The sequence below is a fragment of the Limanda limanda genome, chromosome 10 (assembly GCF_963576545.1).
Source record: "Limanda limanda chromosome 10, fLimLim1.1, whole genome shotgun sequence".
In the NCBI taxonomy this organism is placed as follows: domain Eukaryota; kingdom Metazoa; phylum Chordata; class Actinopteri; order Pleuronectiformes; family Pleuronectidae; genus Limanda; species Limanda limanda.
In genome coordinates, this window is record NC_083645.1 from 21,551,436 (window position 1) to 21,574,537 (window position 23,102).

Sequence of the window (23,102 nt, forward strand, 5' to 3'; positions counted from 1 at the left end):
CATTAAAATGCTGATCTTATTCCAACTGCTGCTGCTGCTCGGAGCGACGCGTAAGTCAATCTCTAGATTTTATTTGGAAAATACGGGATGTTTTAATTGTTGTTCTTGCGTCAAATCAGCACAGCAAATGTATTAGTCTGTCATTATCATTAATCGTTGTTCTATTTAATTTTATTTTTAGGAAGCACATTTGGTCAGATCTTTGAGACAAAGACTGTTGATGTCAGAGATGAAGTGAAGTTGACGTGCAGCCGCCAGATAACGAATTTCGGAGCCAAACTTTTTTGGATAAGGCTTGTTTCTGGAAACTTGCCTGAATTCTTGGGAGGAGCACATTCCTTCGATGATGATAGTGTTAATGAGACTCCTCACTTTACAGTCAAACAAGAGCCTCGAAGCTGTGTTCTGTACATTAACAAAGCAGAGCCGAGTGATGCTGGAGGTTACTACTGCATGGAACAAAATGTACTTGACATGAAATTATTGAATGGAACATTCCTGAAAATTAAAGGTAAATAAAAAAACACAAACATTTCACATCTTTTAAAAATACAATAACTTTGCAAACACCAAACACAACTTATAAGTAATTTAATATTTTCTCTTTATTGTCTTTATAAAGAGAATAAACATCTTTTCAATTTACTTTAATGCATATAAGTCAATGTATTTAACTTGTTTTCTTTTCATTAGAGCTTGTTCATTTTTGTGTTTGTATTTCCCAGGACCAGAACCTGATATAACTGCCGTCATTCAGGTCCCTCCATCTGACCCAGTCGGTTCAGGAGACTCTGTGACTCTGCAGTGTTCCGTCCTGTCCGACGCTGACAACCACACATGTCCAACATATGACAAGCTGTACTGGTTCAGAGCTGATGAATCTCATCCCAGTTTAGTTTATGTTCATGGCAGTAGTGGTGATGAATGTGACGGGAGCCTTGAAGATCACTCACCCCACAGATGTGTCTTCAATTTCTGTAAGAGTTTTAGTTCCTCTGATTCTGGGACTTATTACTGCGCTGTGGTCACATGTGGAGAGATTTTATTTGGACAAGGAATAAAACTGGAAAATGAAGGTAACTGTTTTAATTGTTAAAATATCACATTTGTGTGTTTAATTTGGAATCAATAGAATAAATTACTATCATGTATAAGAAATTTGTCACATTTGTTCCATCTGAAATTAAACATTATTTCAAATCCTAATTAACTTTGATTATTTAATTCTTGTGTTTCAGCACTCAACATCTGGAATGTAATGAAGGCCAATACAGTTCTGTGTCTGTTAAGTGCTGCATTGGCTATAAGTCTGATTGTTATTGTCGTCCTGATCCAGGAGAAAATGTGTGATTGTTGCAAAGGTGATCAAATATTCTCATATTTTACTAATTTAAAAGTATTTAGCAAAATATAAATACACAGAATTTAAATTACTCCTTTGTGTAAATTGACCTGCAGCATATTTGATATTTTATCACACAGCTGGAGTTTCTTTACAAACAGAGGCTGCAGCAGTCGTTGGTAATCTGCCAAGTCAGCAGGTAAGGTACATGATGAAAAGACAGAAACAATTAATAATGGAGCCGAAACTATTTATTGATTCACATATGATCCTGTCACCGACACATCGATTTCTGTATTTGTTGCTGGACAGTCTGTCTGTGTCAGTCCGACATGGTTCAAATGATCAAATGATCTGGAGCCGAGTTTGACCTTCAGTTTGACCTCGTTGTCGACCACTGCTGTCGTTTATCTGAGGACGAAGAAGAAGACGTGTTCAACTTGCTCCACATACTGAAGGCTCACTGCCATTAAATATTTTTATTATTGAGCATATCACATGTCCAAGTTGCACAAAAACACTTCTGTGGGCATTTTACAATACGCACGCCAAATGTGAAGTTGATTATATGGACGGTTTGCAAAATATATGTTATACATTTTTTTATTAATTTAACTTCTATGTATTTGTTTGTTATCGTTGTTACCAATTTACACACACACACGTTAAGGAAAATCTTTGAAAATATATTTTATATTATATAACATTAGCATCAGCTAAAAATCCATATAGTTCACGCTACTTAGTACAGCATTGCTTTCTTTCATATGTGATTTTCAAGACATTTTGTTTTTTTCCACATGCTTCCCCAGAGACACGAGGACTCATTGGTGTATACTACAGCAACCTTCAGCAGGAGGTAGGCGGGCAAAACAACCGGGAGAAGAAATGTAAAACCTGCATATGGAGAAACGGTCTTCTCTGATGTCAGAGCTTATGCGATAGATTAACAGTCGACTTTCTGATTAAAGAGCTATAATCATTCATGGCTTGAATATTGTCAAAAGAACAATGATTCACATAAAGTGTCACATCAATCAATCAATCAAGTTTTATTTGTATAGCCCACATTCACAAATAACAATTCGTCTCATGGGGCTTTAACATTGTGTGACATCCTCTGTCCTTAACCCTCAACAAGAGTAAGGAAAAACTACTAAAAACCCTTTTCACAGGTAAAAATATGTAGAAACCTCAGAGAGAGCCACATGTGAGGGATCCCTCTCTCAGGACGGACAGAAGTGCAATAGATGTCAGGTGTAAGAAAACATCATCAGGATTTTTAGCAGCATCCATTAGGCTAAACATTTTTCAATACTATGTGTCAGGCAGTCCCGCTGCAATCACAGTCTCTGGCCAGCAGCAAGACCACGATCCAGCATCAGGATGAGATCCACTATAATCCACAGTCATTGTCCACCGCCGCCAGTTAGAATCCATTATCAGCTGCCGCCTCGGTCGTGGTCCCTCATCATCCGATGCCAACGCGACAAAGGATCCTCCATTACAACGACGATCAGCTGGCACGATACAGAATCCACCACTGGATCCACCATTGCGACCTCCGACACGCGATCCACAATCATAATCCATGGTGCGGCCACAGCTGTGGCCCTGCATCCGCGGGCGCTAAGGCACAGAAACTCCGGGAAAAGGGATCAAGTTAGTACTTCTGATGTTAAGAACAATATTTGGATCGTATTAAATAATATTTGTATAAAAACACATTTGCAACTGCTTTTGGTGTGACCCGACAGAACTGTGTAATTAAAATTTCTCAGCATTTTTTATTTTTCAAGGTCAATTGTGATTCTACTCAAACTGGCTTTTTGAAAGATTCAAACTTTCACACTGTCTCATGCAAATTAAATCTTTAAATCAAATGTTTGTTTGTGTTTATTGTTTTAATCTTAATAAATAAAATGCATCGTAAAAAAATGAATCTATAATAACATTTGACATTAAAACTAAATATATTTTATCAATAAACTAAAAATCTTTTTCATATAAAGTGAAATTATTTTTTTGACTTTAATTTGTCTACAACATCCCACAATATGTTTAGAATGAGGCCAGAACCTCTTCTCCCTGGGTTGCCCTCTCATGGACGTATGTGAGCAGTGACGGTGACAGTTTGAAATGGACGTTTCTCTTTTTGTACTTGAAGGCAGCACGAAGGAGCCTGATTAAACCGAATCCTCATTCAGAAGGAGACTTTGTGAAGGAGTCTCTTGTTGCTGCTGTGTGGTGTCGCTTGAAAATCCATCTCATTGGCTTTGTCTGATATGATGTATTGACCAAAAATGCATCTTTGGCCTCACAGGAAAAAACAGCAAATACCAGCCAACTATGAACTTTTGTTTGTGGGATCACTGGTGCTCAGTACAGGGGAGGAATGACATTTTTTGTACAAGCCAAACATGCTGCTGCAAGAGGTGAGGACTTGTAGGAGAAAGCTGTGTCCTGCAACAAGCTTTGAGTATCATCAACACTACCATTAGACACCAGATAGAAGCAGTTACAGCCAGTGGTTAGTGTGATGTGTGCGCTGTTATCAAGTATGGCCCTAAAAGCATTTGATGAACTTTAAAATGGGCCTTGATAGGAAAGAGGTTTCAACTTGCTCGGGTGGTGTTTTAAAAAAAAAAAAGCTTTGTTTAAATCTAGTGCAGCCCAGCTTCCTGAGATCAAAACAGAGAGAGAGAGCGGATGTGATGCCCCTTAGTCTGAAAACCAAGCCACAATAATGCTGACGTTTCCGTGAATGTGGGTTTATGTGCAACTCTTTGTGTTTCAGATGCAGCATGAAGCCAGAAACAAAACTGAATCTAAAGGAGGAGAAAAAAATACATCTTGATACAATATCAACTGCAGGGCTTTTGTTTTATATGAAATCTCCTAGTTGATACACTTGAGTTCACCGTTGTAAATATATCATTGGTTTAACAGCAACCTTAAGATTATTATGCATCAAAAGCAACACTTGTAGTATAAAGAACAACTTTAGTGTCAAAGTAATGCTTTTGAAAAAGTCACAAACCAGAACATGTTGTTTCATAAATATTTGTTTGTTTATTTCTAACATTTAGCATTTAACAAACATGGTTGAAGGAGTATTCAGGGATAAACATAATATCAATAAAGGCTGAGAAGAAAAACAGACAAAATAATTAGTTCTAAACTAAATAAATAAAAGGAATAAATGGTCAGATATATGATACAGATAGTTACATCATGGTCGTCACACTAGAAGCGTCTTCAGTCCCCTCCCTCTGTCTGCTGTGTGGCTCAGTTCAACTGAATCCCCACACAGGGTGAGCTCGTCATCATCCATGACATTTGGATCTTTTGGCCCCGTTTCATTGAAGGTGACTCCTCTGACTTTCTGAATAACTGTCACAAATAAATAAATATGTTTTAATACAGCAAGAAAGAAACAATATATTCAGCAATCAACAATATATCTCATCAGTAGATGTATCAAAGGCACAGCCTCATCCCCACAGAGGGTATAAAGTATTTAATTGTTTTCATTTTTACAACTTTCAACCTTTTTTTGCAACTTTAATGTTTTGGTTCACTCTCACTTCTCTCATTTGAGTTACTACCGGCGCCAAGGAGCCGTTCGTTTGTTTGCTTCTCTGGTTGTGGGATTTGTTCACGAACTTTGAATCAATATCCAGTACATTTTTTGAAGAGGCAAGACCCAAGGAAGAACCCAACACATTCTGCTGTAGATCTGGATAAGTGAGCGAACCAGGCTATTTTATTTTCACGTTCACCAATAAACATTGTGACATGGCATTAGCCACACTGGAGGTACACTAAATGCTGTCCTAGCACTCTTTTAGTTTCCCAGTGCAACAGGTTAATGATTTCCCCCAAGTTCTTATAAACTAACTTCATCCTACTGTTATGGCAATTTTACGTCGTCATCAGGAATAAAGAGTGAATCAAACAAACAGCTAGTCTGTCTTTTATTAACGAAGCTCCGGACACAATCAAACTGAGAGCAAGGCTGTCTGCTTGAGAGTGCAATGAGTCTCTCAGGAAATGGCAGTTATGAAGCCCCCCCAAGTTCCTCAAAACACTCAGAGGGACTTTACACAAACACATGAACAGCACACGTGGACAGGCAGATCATCTGATCACAGCATCAATAACATCATAAAGAAAGTTAAGATACAGCATTTGAAACAGGAACTTTTACTAGACAGTGTCTAGACACGATCTCCAACAATAGATTTTTAGAGAAAGTTTCGGGAACAAACACACATTTAATGACTCATATGAACCCGGGTCACTTGATGCAGATGAAAATAGAAGAACTTATGATCAGATACATTTGAACCTGTGTTGTGTTTACAGGCACTACAGGAACAGTAGAATTTTCCACTACACTACCCAACCAGCTCCAAGCAGCAGACTGAAAAATTTCAAGTTTGTGACGTAGTGAAGCTTTTAGGGACAATCTTATTATCTGTGAATTTTTTACTTACATTTGCAGCATCAGCAAAACCGACTAAATTTATGCTAATGTTACTCCATAAATCTGATAGAATTAAGTAGCTGTTTGCAAACGCATTGGTTTTAATAGGAAGGGGGGGGGGGGAATTCAGATGTGTTATTTGCTCAGCTTCCTGCTCACAGCCGTCTGTAGAGAATACAGACGATGGACGGTGTGACCACAACCACCCCCCAGCTCAACATGCTGTGCTTGATGTGCTGTGTGGGAGGGTCATCACTGGCTCCTGCAGCGTTTCACTGTGTCAAAGAGCTGCACATATCTTTTTGTCTTGAATTAATTAAATATAAACCGTTTGTAAGATGGTATTTTTTTATTTGAGGACGCAGAATCTTACACTGCAGTTATATATTGTTAAGTGCTGTCAGAATTGATTCGGGTTTCACAGCTTTGGCATTGAAATGCTTCAGGTTATTGTTTTCTATATCACTTTACTTCTTAATATCCTATTAAATAAAATACATTATTCCAACAGTTATTCAAAGTTACCTGCACTACATGCACTACATCCTGCTAAACCTGTGGAGTTGACAAGATGTTTGAAATTGTTGGAAAATTAAAGTAATTACTCTAAATTAAAAACTGGTTCATCACTTGTGCAGAAACATAACAATAAAACAGTGTTTTTCCACAGGACTTAAATATGCATTTAAAATGATGTTCAGAGAAAATTGGACAAAATGGTGACGACTTTAAAGCAAAGCATCAAAGTCTTTATAAGGAAGTTGAAAAGTATGAACCGAATTAACCAACAGGAGCTAGATTAAGTTTGTTAGAAGTTATAAATGTCAGGTTCGATACATGATCAGTTAGGTGCCCAGCCTATATTACAATGAGAGACTGTGGGGGAGTATTCTTGGTTACGTCCCTTAATCACAACCAATCTGTACATGGACATTTTCCTTGGGCCATGCCCCCCCCCGCTCCCCAACTCTTAATAAAGTTGGTTGAGTAGTTTTATGGTGATCCTGTTGACAAACAGCAAAGACAACACAACATCCTTGACCGAGGTCGTCTTTTTAACTGTTTGTGGAAACCAGTTTCGAATTCTGTTTAAACACAATAGCTCAATAGTGAATTAAATGAGATGACAAACACAAATATGTGCTGCATTTGGTCATAATGTGTTGATAATTATGTTTAGGGAAGTTCTCTCATACTTGACCCCATGTAATGTGTGGGAGGTTATTGTGTTTACTTTACATCATGTTGTGTAACTCTAGTGTCATTTTTTGAAACATGAAACTTGAGGTTGCTGTCGGTTGTTTCATATGTTTTAGATGGAAAGATATCAGATATTATTTCCGCTGTGAAAATGAGAGGCCAATCATATTGCTCTCACGTTGTTTCCACCCACTTGACATGATTACATGAAGGAAATCTTCCTGCAGTATATAAGCATCTAAATCAACGACTGTCTGAAGAGGATTCATTAAAATGCTGATCTTATTCCAACTGCTGCTGCTCGGAGCGACGCGTAAGTCTATCTGTAGATTTTATTTGGAATATACGGGATGTTTTAATTGTTGTTCTTGCGTCAATTCAGCACAGGACATTTATTGGTCTGTCATTATCATAAATTGTTGCTCTATTTAATAACATTTTTAGGAAGTGCATGCCAGCAGATCTTTGAGACAAAGACTGTTGATGTCGGAAATGAAGTGAAGTTGACGTGCAGCCGCCAGAAGACGAATTTCGGAGCCAAACTTTTTTGGATCCGGCTTGTTTCTGGAAACTTGCCTGAATTCTTGGGAGGAACACATTCCTTCGATGATGATCATGTTAATAAGACTCCTCACTTTACAGTCAAACAAGAGCCTGGAAGCTTTGTTCTGTACATTAACAAAACAGAGCGGAGTGATGCTGGAGTTTACTACTGCATGGAACAAAATGCACTTGACATGAAATTATTGAATGGAACATTTCTGAAAGTTAAAGGTAAATAAAAAAACACAAACATTTCACATCCTTTAAAAATACAATAACTTTGCAAAAACCAAACACAACTTACAAGCAGTGATATAATATTGTCTCTATATTGTCTTTATGAAGAGAATAAGTATCTTCTCAATTAACCTCAATTCATAGAAGTAAATGTATTTAATGTTCATTTTTATGTTTGTATTTCCCAGGACCAGAACCTGATATAACTGCTGTCATTCAGGTCCCTCCATCTGACCCAGTCGGTTCAGGAGACTCTGTGACTCTGCAGTGTTCCGTCCTGTCCGACGCTGACAACCACACATGTCCAAGATATGACAAGCTGTACTGGTTCAGAGCTGATGAATCTCATCCCAGTTTAGTTTATGTTCATGGCAGTAGTGGTGATGAATGTGACGGGAGCCTTGAAGATCACTCACCCCACAGATGTGTCTTCAATTTCTGTAAGAGTTTTAGTTCCTCTGATCTTGGGACTTATTACTGCGCTGTGGTCACATGTGGAGAGATTTTATTTGGACAAGGAATAAAACTGAAAAATGAAGGTAACTGTTTTTATTGTTAAAATATCACATTCGTGTGTTAATTTGGAATCAATAGAATACATTTTTATCATGTATCACAAATTTGTCAAATTTGTTCCTTTTGAATTTAAACATTATTTCAAATCCTAATTAACTTAGATTATTTAACTATTGTGTTTCAGCACTCAACATCTGGAATGTACAGAAGGCCAATACAGTTCTGTATCTGTTAAGTGCTGCATTGGCTTTAAGTCTGATTGTTACTGTCGTCCTGTTCAAGAAGAAAATGTGTGATTGTTGCAAAGGTGATCAAATATTCTCATATTTTACATGATCAAAAGTATTTAGCAAAAAATACATACAAAGAATTTAAATTACTCCTTTGTGTAAATTGACCTGCAGCATCTTTTATCTTTTATCACACAGCTGGAGATTCTTTACAAACAGAGGCTGCAGCAGTCGGTGGTAATCTGCCAAGTCAGCAGGTAAAGTACATGATGAAAAGACAGAAACAATTTATAATAGAGCCCAACCTTTTTTTGATTTATATATGATCCTGTCACCGACACATCGGTATCTGCATTTGTTGTGGGACAGTCTGTCTGTGTCAGTCCGACATGGTTCAAATGATCAAATGATCAAAATGATCTGGTGCAGAGTTTGACCTTCAGTTTGACCTCGTTGTCGACCACTGCTGTCGTTTATCTGAGGACGTAGAAGACTTGTTCCATATACTGAGGGCTCACTGCCATTAAATCTTTTTATTATTGAGCATATCACATGTCCAAGTTGCACAAAACTCAGCACTGCACTTCTTTGGGCATTTTACAATACAGACACCAAATGTGAAGTTGATTAGAAGGACGGTTTGCGGGTATATGTTCTACATTATATGTAATTTTACATTTTTTAAATTCTATTTAAATTTAACTTCTATATTTTGTTTGTTATCATTGTTACAAATTTACACACCCACATTAAGGATATCTTTAATAAAATCTTTAATATTATATAATATTTGCACCAGCCCCATCAAATCCATATCAGTCAGGATGGTTAGTAAAGCATTGGTTTCTTTTCATACGTTAATTTCAAGACATTTTGTTTTTTCCACATTCTTCCCCAGAGACACGAGGACTCATTGGTTTATTCTGCACCAACTTTCAGCAGGAGGAAGGCTGGCAAAACAACCGGGAGAGGAAATGTAAAACCTGCAGATGAAGAAACGGTCTACTCTGGTGTCAGAGCTTATGCGAAAGATTAACAATCCAAACATTTGACTTTCTGATTTAAGATATATTATCATTCATGGCTTGAACATTGTCAAAAGAACAGTCATTCACATAAAATGTCACATCTGATGTTAATAACAATATTTGGATCGTATTAAATAATATTGTTGGGAAGAGTCCTGAGTGCTGAGCGTCAAACAATGGGTTATAAATACTTGAGGCCTACAAGGCCCAGCTGAAACCAGTTCAACCAGTGTCACTCTTAATTCACACCTTCTCTAGACAACCTGGAGCCTCGCCTTGGTGGGGGAAGCATCTCCTGAACCCCCACTGTGCCCCCCCTCAGCAGGCCCTGGTGGGGAGATGTTGCAGGCCCCTCTGCAAAAACCCAAATGAGACTCTGAAACGCCCACTGAGGTCGAATCCCCGCCCACTAAGGTCGGGACCCTGACATTCTCATTGGCTGAGAGCCAACTGAACCCTATGACCACTTCCTGAGGAAGCAGGAAGTCCTCAGGTGGTATAAAGCAAGGGACCTCACAGAAATCTGTCTCTTTTCCACGCTGCTCAAGTTGTCTTTTGACCTCAAGAGGTCTAACCATACGACTCAGTAACTAAGGAGGCGATTAGATGTTTGTTTAATATCATTTTATTTTAAGTCGTTTCATTTTCTTCTTTTATCTCAGTCGAAGTTTTATTTTGATAGGACTCTTTGCTGTTTTAACTTGAAAGACCGAAACAGGAAGCACCCGCTGGACGGACACTTCCACAGACTTTTTCTTTTTCAACGATCCACAAACGGCTTCCACAAAGCCGTTCCCTGCAGAAGCGCGACGTTCATCCCGCTGAGGAGTAAGAGGCAATCCACTCCGTTCCTGTGAAACAGCACGGTCTCCGCTGTTACAGAAGAAAGACGAAGTTTCATTCCGTCAAGGAGCACGGGGAATCCGCTCCCTTTTCCGGTCCAGCGGCCGAGCTCCGGAGCTCCGCTCGTGAGAGAGACCACGTGATTCACTGGCCCCCGACACATTCGCGCCGAGGCGCAGGCACACCGCAAGGGTGGTACAGTAAGAGACTTGATTATCTGGGCAGATGTTAGTTTAATACGTAGCGTATTGATTTAATACTTGAGTGTATTTTTGTTGGTGGAACCTCCGTGTTCCATTGTTTTAGCTGGCTACTCCGAGCCGCTACTTCCGGTTTCCGGTTTGACGGAAATGTTTTGTGTTACAGTGAATAGGGCCGCGAGGAGCGCTTCCGGCCGCACTGTTAACGTCTGTGTGAGTCTGCAGTGATTTTATCGATCAGAACCTCAGCCCACAACGTTCGCTTGAGGGCTGAGTGGTTAAATCACTGTTGACCTATCTCCGGCGTGTTTTTAAGAGCTTCTTTGAACTCCTCCTTGCATGTTTTCTCTCTCTCTTCACTCTCTCCCTCTCTTCTCCTGAACCTGTTACACACGTTCCGATCTGTATTTATAATACAGTTCATGTCACATAGTTAAATCTATACTTAGAGAGGCTGAACACATCTGGAAACCATTCGGCCCCCCAAAGCCAAGGAGAGATAAGAATTCTCTTTGTCTGAAATTTCCTTTGTGTAATTCATCTGGCGACCACCATTGTGAGTTCAGGCCACATGGTCATTAACATATTCTCCATTTTGGATAACGTTAAGTTAAACCACCATCTTGAGTCTATTATTGCCACGCCTTCTCTCTCTCTCTCTCCTCCTATTCTGGATCTAACTTCCAAAGCGGCCATTTTGAGAGTTTTAAGCTAATGACTCCTTGAGTCATTGTCTGCCTCCATCTTAGATGTGACGTCACGACGTTACTGCGTCATCGCCACGCCCCCTTCTTTCTCTCTCTCTCTCTCTCTCACACACACACACACACACACACACATGAAATATCGGAGCTTGTTAAAATGATGAATCATTGAATAACATTATAACTTTATTTCCCCTTTTTAATAAATGCTTTTGTAATTAAAGTATCTGTAGTCTGTGATTATTTGTGCATAAGTGTGTGAATACAGCTGGATTATGATTGCCTGTGCTCGAACTTAGAAGCCTTCACTGTTTATTAAGTAATCGTTAATATTAAAATATTGACATTATTAATTTGACATTTATCATTATGAGACTGATAATTATAGTTTGACTCGTTGGTCCCTGGAAACCAGGGTGGTGCCCCTCTACGATAGGTTATGGCCTTATCATTTTTAATTATTTCTAATAAATAATCTTTTATTATTTTAATAATCATATTTCATGATTATTAATAATTAGCCAACGTCAAGTCTACTCCTATTGCACAACAATATTTTCATAAAAACACATTTGCAACTGACTTTGATGACACCCGACAGAACTGTGTAATAAAAATGTCTCACCATTTTCCATTTTTCAAGGTCAACCGTGCTTCTACTCACACTGACTTTTTGAAAGATTCAATCATTCCCACTTTCTCATATGCAAATTAAATCTATAACTAAAATTTATGTTTGTGTTTATGTTTCAAATCTTAATAGGTAAAATGCACTGTAAAAAGACTTTAACATCCCACAATATGTTTACAAGGAGTCCAGAACCTCTTCTCTCTGGGTTGCCCTCTCATGGACGTATGTGAGCAGTGACGGTTTCAGTTTGTGAAGGAGTCTCTTGTTGCCGCTGTGTGGTGTCGCTTGAAAATCCATCTCTTTGGCTTTTACTGATATGACGTATTGACAAAAAATCCATCTTTGGCCTCGGAGGAAACAACAGACATAACAAATATCAGCCAACTATGAACTTTTGTTTGTGGGATCACTGCAGTGCTCAGTACAGGGGAGGAATTCGTTTTCTTTGCAAGCCAAACATGTTGCTGCAAGAGGTGAGGACTTGTAGGAGAAAGCTGTGTCCTGCTACAACCTTTGAGTATCATCATCACTACCATCAGACACCAGATAGAAGCAGTTACAGCCAGTGGTTAGTTTGATGTGTGCGCTGTTATCAAGTATGGCCCTAAAAGCATGTTATGAACTTTAAAATGGGCCGTAATAGGAAAGAGGTTGAGATGGAACATAACAAAAAAGAGAATTGTTTAAACGTAGTGCAGCCCAGCTTCCTGAGATCAAAACAGAGAGATAGAGCGGATGTGATGCCCCTAAGAAAACCCAGCCACAATAATGCTGAAGTTTCTGTGAATGTGGGTTTATGTGCAACACTTTGTGTTTCAGATGCAGCATGACGCCAGTAACAAAACTGAAACTAAAGGAGGAGACAAAATACATGTTGATACAATATCAACTGCAGGGCTTTTGTTTGATATGAAATCTCCCAGTTGATACACTTGAGTCCTTAACCCACTTAACCCTTTTGAAACAGTGACAAACCAGAACATGTTGTTTCATAAATATTGTGCAAGTTGTTTGATTTATTTCTAACATGTGGAATGTAACAAACATACTTGAATGGGTAATCAGAGGATAAACATAATATCATTAAAGACTGAGAAGAAAAACAACACAAAATAATTAGTTCTAAAATAAATAAAAAAAATGAATTAATAAATTCAAAATGATACAGATAGTTACAACATGGTCATAACAGAGTAGACATGTCTCATTGCAACATATAATATATATATATATATATATATATATATATATATATATATCATTTTTTACAAGAGACATTTGCCTTTATATTTACTGATATATAATGACCCGACAACAAACTCGCTGATGGAAAGATGATAGATATTATTTCCACTGTGGTCGTACATTTACAAGCCAATCAGATTGCTCAGACTTGTTTCCTCCCACTTAATATGATTGCTTTCAGATGAATTATTGTATCGTGCTTTTCAGAACTCATGTGGAATAACAAGAAAATGTTGAACATATTATATTTCCTGCTGATGCCCAGAGTTGGACGTAAGTACATGTAGAAAGGTTTGATTTACTCTAATTTCAAAGTATTTTCCTCATTTTGTAGTAATTTTAAATATGGCTTGTATACATATATATTTCTATATCTGCTCTGTTAACTGTGTTTTCAGGATGCATAGACGAGCTGAGCTTTGAAACAAAGACTGTTCGTATCGGAGATCATTTTAACCTGACGTGTATCAGAAGGTTTTCGGGAACCTTGTTGTGGATCAGGGTTGTTCCTGGAATGTTACCTGATGTTTTAGGGAAATGTGGCTTTGTGACTGTGGATCCTCGTATTACAGCAACAATAGAACAGGTGTAACAGGCCAAATTAACCCCCGCCCAAATTAAACCCGGGTATACTTTGGCCCGGGCCAGAGTATACCCCGGGGGATAAACTGGCCTAGGCCAAACTATACCCTGGGGTGTAAAACAGCCTAGGCCATACTATACCCCTCCAGGCCAGAGTATACCCCATGGCCTAGGCAAAACTATACATGGTGGATATGTGGTTAATTTAGCTCTAAGGTCAGGTAGGCATAGTAGTTGTATTGTGCTATCAAAGAATTTGAATCTTCAAAATCTAGGCTTGATATTCTCTTATATTTTAATGATAATTTACACTGCATTAATTGGAATTGGAACCAGGGTCTCATTTATAACCGTTGCGTACGCACAAAACGGGCCTGAAACGTGCGTACGCCACCTCTCACGCCAACGTTGGGATTTATAAAAACAAACTTGACGGGAGAATTTTGCGTATTTCCACGCAAACTCTGACCCATGCGTACGAACGTTTTGGAGATGGGAAAGAGCGCAGAACCCATTGCACAGAGCGCACTGGAGATCACTTACAACAAATTAAGAAACTTTCCAAATAATATCCCAGAGGAGGTGAGGATCCACTGATGTGAGGGAATCAGTGGAGCAAGGATCTGCTCGATGTGTGCATGTGAGTGGAAGGACAAGGAGGAAGCGAGGGTTCAGTGATGTCTGATCTCACACAGTGTGTTATCCACAGCAGCAGCGGCAGAGTTTCATAGTATTTTCTTTATTAGTGACATCACTGCTGTCCCATAAAGTCGCTCTTCACCTCCACTTCACTAACAGACACCTCGGTGTCAGTGTCAGAAAGTTTCACTTCCTCTTCACATCGCTTGATGCGCTGACTCCGTCAGGACTCACGGTGGAAACCCATTGGTCAGCAGCACCAAATAATATTAATGCCGTGCTTTGCATTGACCATTCATGGTTGAAAGTGGGCGTGTGGAGGGCGGATTTGGAGGCAGATCCACGTACGAACGCTTCCAGGTGGACTGTGATTTATAAAGCGAACATTGCGTTCAGGTGAGCAGGTGCACGGTTTTATAAATCAGAATTATCTTTTGCCTACGCCATTTCCGGCTATTGTACATACGTACACTTTTAGTATGAATCCTACGCACTCTGTTATAAATGAGACCCCAGAAGCGTGCCTTTGATCACCGACACAAAAGCAAAAAAGAAATTTAGAGTTTTAAGATTTAAGTTAGTTAGCTTTCTCCCTTAATGTACCTGTCAAAGCTGAACCCCCAATAAAATGTTGAAAAATTAAGTAATTATTGTGTATATCATTCAACACTACTGATATCATGGGGGTATAATCTGGCCTGAGGGGTATAAATTGGCCTAGGCCATAATATACCCCGGGGTATAAATTGGCCTAGGCCATAATATACCCGGGGTATAATCTAGCCTAGGCCACTTTAACCCCTGGTATAGTCCGGCCGGGGGGTATACTATGGCCTGTTACACCGGGAACATCGCAGAAGCAAAGAAAAGATACAGCTAAGACACTTAGAAAACTTTATATTTTTAAAAGGAACAGACCTGAGAGTTCAAGGTAATTACAGCCCAAAGAAATGATAATAAATCTCTTTGCTGTTTTTTAAATTATTTAATAATTTTTGCTTGTTTTATTTACCAGGAGCTGGTGATATGCCTTCAGTTCCTACATCTCCTGCTCCTCAGAACAAGAGATGTAGGAACCAGATCAAACAGATCAGGATCAACCAGATCAGGAACCAGATCAAACAGATCAAATTGAGAACGACTTAAGTGAGTCAAAGTTACATTGAGGCGTCAGAGTATTGATTCTTAGGAGCCGGGCACATTATTCTGAGAGGTGACTTCTCTAACAGAGACCTACTCTGATCCCTCCAAGCATCAAACTTTATTGGATTATTCATCACAAAGTTAATTCATTTGCATTAAATATAATATAAAGAGCATAGACAATTAATTTTCTCTTTAATGAAAAAAAAGGTTCCATCATTATTAATTATTTTTCTTTTCAAGTTACTCACAATGAATTAGTCAAGGGATATTATTAAGAGAAGTGCTCTCTCCAACGTTAACTAAACTATTCAATTACCGAAAACCTGACTGCAAAAATCATTTAATCAATCAATTCACATCATTTGTTATTATACATGATTTAATCCATCATCATCTTCTCAATGAGTTGCATCAAAATTATTGCCTGACAGTGTTTCTGATGCTTGAGTATGTACAGTCCTCTGGTGAATTCCTGTTATTCCATCTTGTAGCTTTTCTTGAGTTGAAACCAAGTGCAGCGTAGTTCATTGCCGCTGCGTCACCATCCTGCAAATAATATAATTCAAAGTTATAAGTAAGACCTGTAATACCACAACCAAATAATTGTTTTACATGTTACAAAATAAGGTGTCCAGCCTGATACAAAGGATCAAGATAGAGGCTGAAAACACAGAATATGGCCACTGTGAACTCAGCCACCTTCTGGCAGATCCAGAGAACTTTAGATCCAAATAGGTGCTAAACAGTAGATACTGGTGGTGGTCTTGATGGTCGGTAGCCAAGAAGAGGCTGAACAGTGGATGTTTAATAAGGAAATGAATCGACTTAATTCTTTATTTCTAACACCTGATCTTGCAGTATATTATTAACATGTAGTGACTACAGCTTAAATATGTTAGTGGTATTAGGCACTTACACCACTTAGCTAAGGTTTGGGAAACTTACTTAATAACCTACCTTTGCAATGTTCACAAACAGTCTTTTTCTATCTGAGTAGAAATAGAGCAACAATCACAAAGATGCAGGAGAGCATCAGTGTCCCAAGCGCAATAACCAATGGAAGTTGTTCTTGTCCTGGAATGAGAAAGAATCCCAGAGACATTTCATTTCACTGAGTTTACTCTTTCTATCTCTCTCTTGTTCTGCTTCTCCAGAGATGCAGGGTTGTTATTTTTCCTACTGACTGGTGCTGCTATGATTGATAAACCTTGATAACACACTATTTTCATTACAACAACCAGTCTGATATTTTTCTCCTCGGTCGAGGCAGATGGCCGACAACACAGGGCCTGGTTTTTAGGAACTGTTGGGTTTCTCTAGAATATTGGAAGGTCTTAGGTGTTGCCATGTAAAGTGCTTTGAGATAATGTGTGTTCTGATGTGTCACTATACAAATAATTAAATTGAATTAGGGCCTCAACAAAATAAATAGTACCAAAGGAAATTTAGAGGAAAAGTTGTTAGTTAAAGCAAAGTGAAGCCAAACTCCACCCAAAAGAGGATGATTCCACAAATAGTACCACAGGATATTGAGAGGTAAACGCGCACACACACACACACACACACACACACACACACACACACACACACACACACACACACACACACACAAAAGCTAATATCAAACAGAGACATTAGTTGAAGTAAAGTGAAGCCAAACTCCACCCAAAATAGGATGCATTCCATTATAATCCTCACTGAGCCTGTAGACTGTGTGAACTAATCTAATAGATCCCAACACTGAGCAGTCAAAGCAAGTGTATGAATCATCAAGGGCCGTACGGAGAAGAAGAACCTTCTCTTTTCTATCATCAACACAGTGCTCAGAAACTAACACAACAATTAGGAAATATGGATGGATCATGATTTCATTAAAATTTACAACATACTCATCTCCACTTTGGTTCCTTCACCAAACAGGATCTCTCCACGTGTGACCACAGCGCAGTAGTAAGTCCCAGCATCTGAGGAGTTGTGTATAGTTTTGGACAGACTGTAGACGCAGCTCTTCTCCTCTTGTTCATCTCTCCTGCTGCTCTGAGTGTAAATGAGGCCGGGATGGGAGCGTCCTGATCCGGCTCTGAACCAGTGCACACTGTGTTCACCTGGACACTGGACCAGGTTTTCTTTGTTCGTGGAGAGAAGTGAACACTCGAGAGTCGTTGAGTTTCCCGGCTGGACTGACACAGTCTCCGGACTTTGTTTAACATAGATGTGTTTCTGCTGATTTGTATGATCTGTGTGAATCACAGCATGAAAAGGAAAATTAAAGAACTACAATTGAGTACATCATAGCAAACAAAGACACTAAAATGAACTTACTTTACCTTTCACAGCCAACATTGTGCCATTAACAAAAGTAATTATATATGGCTCTCCTGCTTGACAGAAGTATGTTGCCTCATCGTCTTTGCTTATATTCCTTATGGTAAGAATATGCAGATCACCCTCGGGCATGACTGTGAATCTCGGGTTGTCAAATTGTCCTTGAAGCTTTATATCTGTAGAAGCTCCTTTAGCAAGTGTTTGGACCATGTATCCAAATTTCATCTTTTACCAGAAAAACATCGGGGCTTCTTTCCCAGGAACTGAACATGTCAGACTGATGTTATCACCGAGGTTAGTCACAATCAAAGGGATCTGCTGAGGAACCTCCGCAGTCTGATGTAGAGCTAAAGAACAGAGAAACAGTGAGAGATATACGACAGGACAAAAACAAACACTTCAAAAACAACAATTAATTATCACAGGCTCATGAGTTTTTACCATATTTCCACCACATCAGTGGCTAGAAACTACACTTACATACTTACATAATGTGGTTAGGAGAATCAGAGCAAAGAGTCCTTCGATCATTGTTGTATATGGGCCTGTGTTTGCATAACTGATTTTGTTCCATATGTATTTCAACAACTTAAACATGACTCTAACACTGAATTATATAAATGATTATTTACAATAGAATATTGTAATATACATCAATACTGTGAAAACTGCATATTTAAAATGTATGTTTATGTCATGATTCATTTGTGTTGCTAAGCCCATGGTCATGATTTGAATTAATTGTAGAAATAACTTTATCATAAACTGTAGATAGACAGTTGTAGCTTTTATTCATTTTATATTATCAACAATTATAACATGTTACTGTTAATTCACAATGATTTCTAAATATGTACATGTGCAAAAGTAAGTTCAACACATTTACAGTATCATGTTAATTTCACTTTACAATAATGTTTAAAAAATTATTTCCAGGACTCACACATGTCGAGCTGCTTAGGTCAAATGCTACGTAATAATATTTTTGAGATACAGTACTTATATCAGCCTTATATCATGATATTTGACAACCGAATTTTTATAGATCTGGTTGTAATCCAATGAATTATTTCTTTTGTAATTTAGAGAATTTTCACACCACTGCACAGTTTACAGGAGCGTGGCAGAGATTAGGGATTTCTCTCCTCCTGTTGTTTTAATTGTTGATGGATCCTGTTTCAAAGACTGAAGACCTTCTGAATTAGCAGAGAGGGATTTAGCAACACGTCATTGGACAAATAACATTGGACTAGTGCTGCTATGATTGATAACACTTGATAACACACTATTTTCATAATAACAACCAGTCTGATATTTGTCTCCCCAGTCAGTAGAGGCAGATGGTCGACAACGCAGAGTCTGGTTCTGCTACTTTTGGCCCCAATAATAGTTAGTTTTTTATACAAATAATTAAATTGAATTAGGGCCTCAACAAAACAAATAGTACCAAAGGATATTGAGAGGTAAACGCGCGCGCACACACACACACCCACACACACACACACACACACACACACACACACACACACACACACACGCTAATATCAAACAGAGACTTTAGTTGAAGCAAAGTGAAGCCAAACTCCACCCAAAATAGGATGCATTCCATTATAATACTCACTGAGCCTGAAAAGTGTGTAAACTAATCCAATAGATCCCAACACTGAGCAGTCAAAGCAAGTGTATGAATCATTAAGGAAAGTTCCTGTAGCCGTACGGAGAAGAAGAACCTTCTTTTTTCTATCATCAACACAGTGCTCAGAAACTAACAGAACAATTAAGAAACATAGATGTATCTTGATTTCATTAAAACTTTACAACATACTCATCTCCACTTTGGTTCCTCCACCAAACAGGATCTCTCCACATGTGACCACAGCGCAGTAGTAAGTCCCAGCATCTGAGGAGTTGTGTATAGTTTTGGACAGACTGTAGACGCAGCTCTTCTCCTCTTGTTTTCATCTCTCCTGCTGCTCTGAGTGTAAATGAAGCCGGGATGGGAGCGTCCTGATCCGGCTCTGAACCAGTGCACACTGTGTTCACCTGGACCCTTGACCAGGTTTTCTTTGTTCGTGGAGAGAAGTGAACACTCGAGAGTCGTTGAGTTTCCCGGCTGGACTGACACAGTCACCGGACTTTGTTTGACATTGATGTGTTTCTGCTGATTTTGATGATCTGTGTGAATCACAAGATGAAAAGGAAAATGAAAGAACTACAATTGAGTACATCATAACAAACAAAGACCCTAATATGAACTTACTTTACCTTTCACAGCCAAAATTGTGCCATTAACAAAAGTAATTGTAAATGGCACTCCTGCTTGACAGAAGTATGTTGCTTCATCGTCTTTGCTTATATTTCTTATGTTAAGAATATGCAGTTCACCCGCTTTCCTGACTGTGAATCTCTGGTTGTCAAATTGTCCTTGAAGCTTTATATCTGGAGAAGCTCCTTTAGCAAGTGTTTGGACCATGTATCCAAATTTCATCTTGTACCAGAAAAACAACCAGGCTTCTTTCCCAGGATCTGGACATGTCAGACTGATGTTATCACCGAGGTTAGCCACAATCAAAGGGATCTGCTGAGGAACCTCCGCAGTCTGATGTAGAGCTAAAGAACAGAGAAACAGTGAGAGATATACGACAGGACAAAAACAAACACTTCAAAAATAACAATTAAATATCACAGGCACAAATGTTTTTACCATATTTCCATCACATCAGTGGCTAGAAACTACACTAACATACTTACATAATGTAGTTAAGAGAATCAGAGCAGAGAGTCCTCCGATCATTGTTGTATATTGGCCTGTGTTTGTGTAACTGGTGTCGTCCTACTCAAATGGAAGATTTAGTCACAGTGGGAATCAAAGTCATTGGCTGATATAGTAAATCCACTTCCTGTAAAATGTATGTTCTTCTCTTCCACTGAGAGATTAGCCAATGACATCTCTAATGGGTGTGTGTGGTTATGTGTGATTGTGTGTGTGTGTGTGTGTATATATATACTCACACACACACATATATGTAGTATGTATGTTTCAACAACTTAAAGATGACTAACACTGAATTAAAGAAATTATTATATATACTATAATCTACAAATATACATCAATACTGTGAAAACTGCATATTTACAGTGTATGTTTTTGTATTGATGCATTTGTGTTTCAAAGCACCCCCTCTGCAGAATATGATGTGGAACTGAAAACCCACATATTGTGCATTGTTAATATGAATTTATATGAATTTGAATATTATGCATTGAATAGAAAATGTTGTGCAACTGCCTCTCTTTGGTATTTCTTGTACATTCAGCCTTCTCCCCTCTGAGGTGCGAAGTATCGATGGACGGTTAAAAAAACCAGACAACCACAAGTTCTCAGATCACGCTACTACACCTCACTGTTGTCATGAACAACACATGGTGAAACATTCAAGAGCTTCTTTACTTTGTGCTTCAAGTTTCTCAACCCATCATAGCCTGAAATACAGTATTTCAAAATAGTTTCAAATTACAATTATTATATAGTATATAGTATTTTGTAGAGCGACACATTTCCATGTCCTGAAGACAGAGTGGGCCTTTGCCACAGTAGTTTTTATATTCATGGTTCAACTAATTGAAATACTACAAGAAAGAAAAATCGCTCTTGGACAAACATCAGTGTAAAAAACCTACTTCAAATTTGGAGAAAAATCTATTTATCTATGTCCCATTCATTAACATAAGGGAGGCTGCATTTATGGCCCATGCCGCAACCCGCCACCAGGGGATGATCAAGGTGTTTCGGCCTTATCTTGATGTCAGTCAATGGTTTTACATCAGTCTCGAGTCTCGACTCACAGAGCTTCACTGTTAACAAACAATCTTCCTGTCACGCTGAAGACGTCTGGGGACAACTCAGGTGTCAGGTCATATGTTGACTAAACAGAATTGTCTTTCCACAGGACAGAAAATCAAAACTAAATGTTGACATTGAAATGAAATAGAATGAACTGTGAGACTCTTTCCTCCTCACATCTATAAAGGTCATTATGTAGCCAACGTTGTGCTTTGATGATAAAAGCACAACGTATACATGTCTGTTGCTGGGCCTTACCACTTAAAAAGCAGATGTGTCATCTCATCTCAGCACTAAGACATAAGTAGGACACTAAACAATACATGTATAGCTGGGCCGGACTATCACATTTCATTCTGGCTTTTCTCTGAAAATACAAATTTCACAAACCACTGATGTGAGATGATGATGATCAAATGATTTGTAATAATGAATTGGGTAAAGAAAAGCCAACTTTATCTTGGAAGTAAGATCAGAGTGTTTACTCTCAATTCTCTCTGCAATTTTAAATATCATCTTTTTGCAGCAGGGACAGTGTGGTATCTCTCCAACCATCTCTTTAAGTGTCGTGGGATTGGTTCAACTACAGCACATAGAGTAGCAATGAAATAAATGAGCCTTTTGAGGCTTTTTATACATAATGACATAATGAAACATTGTGAACACATAAAAATACGTGCTTTATATATTTAATTTCTTACTTCTCGTTAAACCAACAAAAGTCTTGTCATTTGTTTGTACCACAGCACATAGTATTTGCACATCAGTGCCTGTGAAACAACAAAGTGTGCTGCAGTAGCTGAGCTGTGATGTAGGCTGTGGTTGGCTACTGCTCTGCTCCGACAGACCACCGAGCACGTTTACTCAGAATTGATCATCGCATGCATCAACAGGATACGTGACTAGGTACAAGAAGCCTCTAAATTTAGCCACACCGGTCTCCTTTGAGGTCTGCTTTCCCGGATGTGTGCTTGTAAGAAATAGTCACTTAAAACCGATTTCTTGTTTAAAGCGTTTTCGACAATCGGCTACTATTATAAAAATGTCAGCTGAAGGCAAGACAGCACAAAGATTCACACCTCACACAACCACAGTTTTCCATTTAGCATTGTTTATCACCATATGCATGTGTGTGTGGAAGAGAAAGTATGAGAGGCCGCATGAAAGAGAGTTAATACTTGGTCTCACACACACCAGTATACTCTCTCTCACACACACACACACACTACTATACTCTCTCACATGTACCATCATTCTCTCTCCCACACACTTCCAAGAGAGATTATTCATAATTGCTCTTCCACTTAATATCATAATCTCAGACATGCACCACTATACTCTGACACAAACACTAGTAT

General features: G+C 38.6%; 2 protein-coding genes and 2 pseudogenes across 2 annotated transcripts; 2 read left to right on the plus strand and 2 right to left on the minus strand.

Moving 5' to 3' along the window:
- Positions 1–359: 359 nt before the first annotated feature.
- Positions 360–2,474, plus strand: LOC133011989 (uncharacterized). The gene is made up of 5 exons (XM_061079941.1): positions 360–511; positions 726–1,076; positions 1,239–1,361; positions 1,483–1,541; positions 2,155–2,474. Exons 1-5 carry the CDS (start codon positions 454–456, stop codon positions 2,203–2,205), a joined length of 642 nt encoding a protein of 213 aa, XP_060935924.1. The 5' UTR covers positions 360–453; the 3' UTR covers positions 2,206–2,474.
- A 5,285-nt stretch (positions 2,475–7,759) lies between these two features.
- Positions 7,760–15,575, plus strand: LOC133011470 (uncharacterized). The gene is made up of 4 exons (XM_061079199.1): positions 7,760–7,805; positions 8,000–8,350; positions 8,512–8,634; positions 15,445–15,575. Exons 1-4 carry the CDS (start codon positions 7,769–7,771, stop codon positions 15,573–15,575), a joined length of 642 nt encoding a protein of 213 aa, XP_060935182.1. The 5' UTR covers positions 7,760–7,768.
- Positions 15,576–16,560: 985 nt separating this feature from the next.
- Positions 16,561–18,474, minus strand: LOC133011471 (uncharacterized; annotated as a pseudogene).
- Positions 18,475–19,078: 604 nt separating this feature from the next.
- LOC133011472 (uncharacterized) lies at positions 19,079–22,025 on the minus strand (annotated as a pseudogene).
- Positions 22,026–23,102: the final 1,077 nt, after the last annotated feature.

What these genes read in the sequence shown, in the direction of transcription:
- LOC133011470 (XM_061079199.1), top strand. Translation starts at nt 7,769, where the DNA reads ATGAAATTATTGAATGGAACATTTCTGAAAGTTAAAG. An exon ending in AACATTTCTGAAAGTTAAAG is followed by an intron (nt 7,806 to 7,999) that starts GTAAATAAAAAA and finishes TGTATTTCCCAG; the next exon opens with GACCAGAACCTGATATAACT. An exon ending in AATAAAACTGAAAAATGAAG is followed by an intron (nt 8,351 to 8,511) that starts GTAACTGTTTTT and finishes ATTGTGTTTCAG; the next exon opens with CACTCAACATCTGGAATGTA.
- LOC133011989 (XM_061079941.1), top strand. Translation starts at nt 454, where the DNA reads ATGGAACAAAATGTACTTGACATGAAATTATTGAATGGAACATTCCTG. An exon ending in AACATTCCTGAAAATTAAAG is followed by an intron (nt 512 to 725) that starts GTAAATAAAAAA and finishes TGTATTTCCCAG; the next exon opens with GACCAGAACCTGATATAACT. An exon ending in GTAATCTGCCAAGTCAGCAG is followed by an intron (nt 1,542 to 2,154) that starts GTAAGGTACATG and finishes ATGCTTCCCCAG; the next exon opens with AGACACGAGGACTCATTGGT.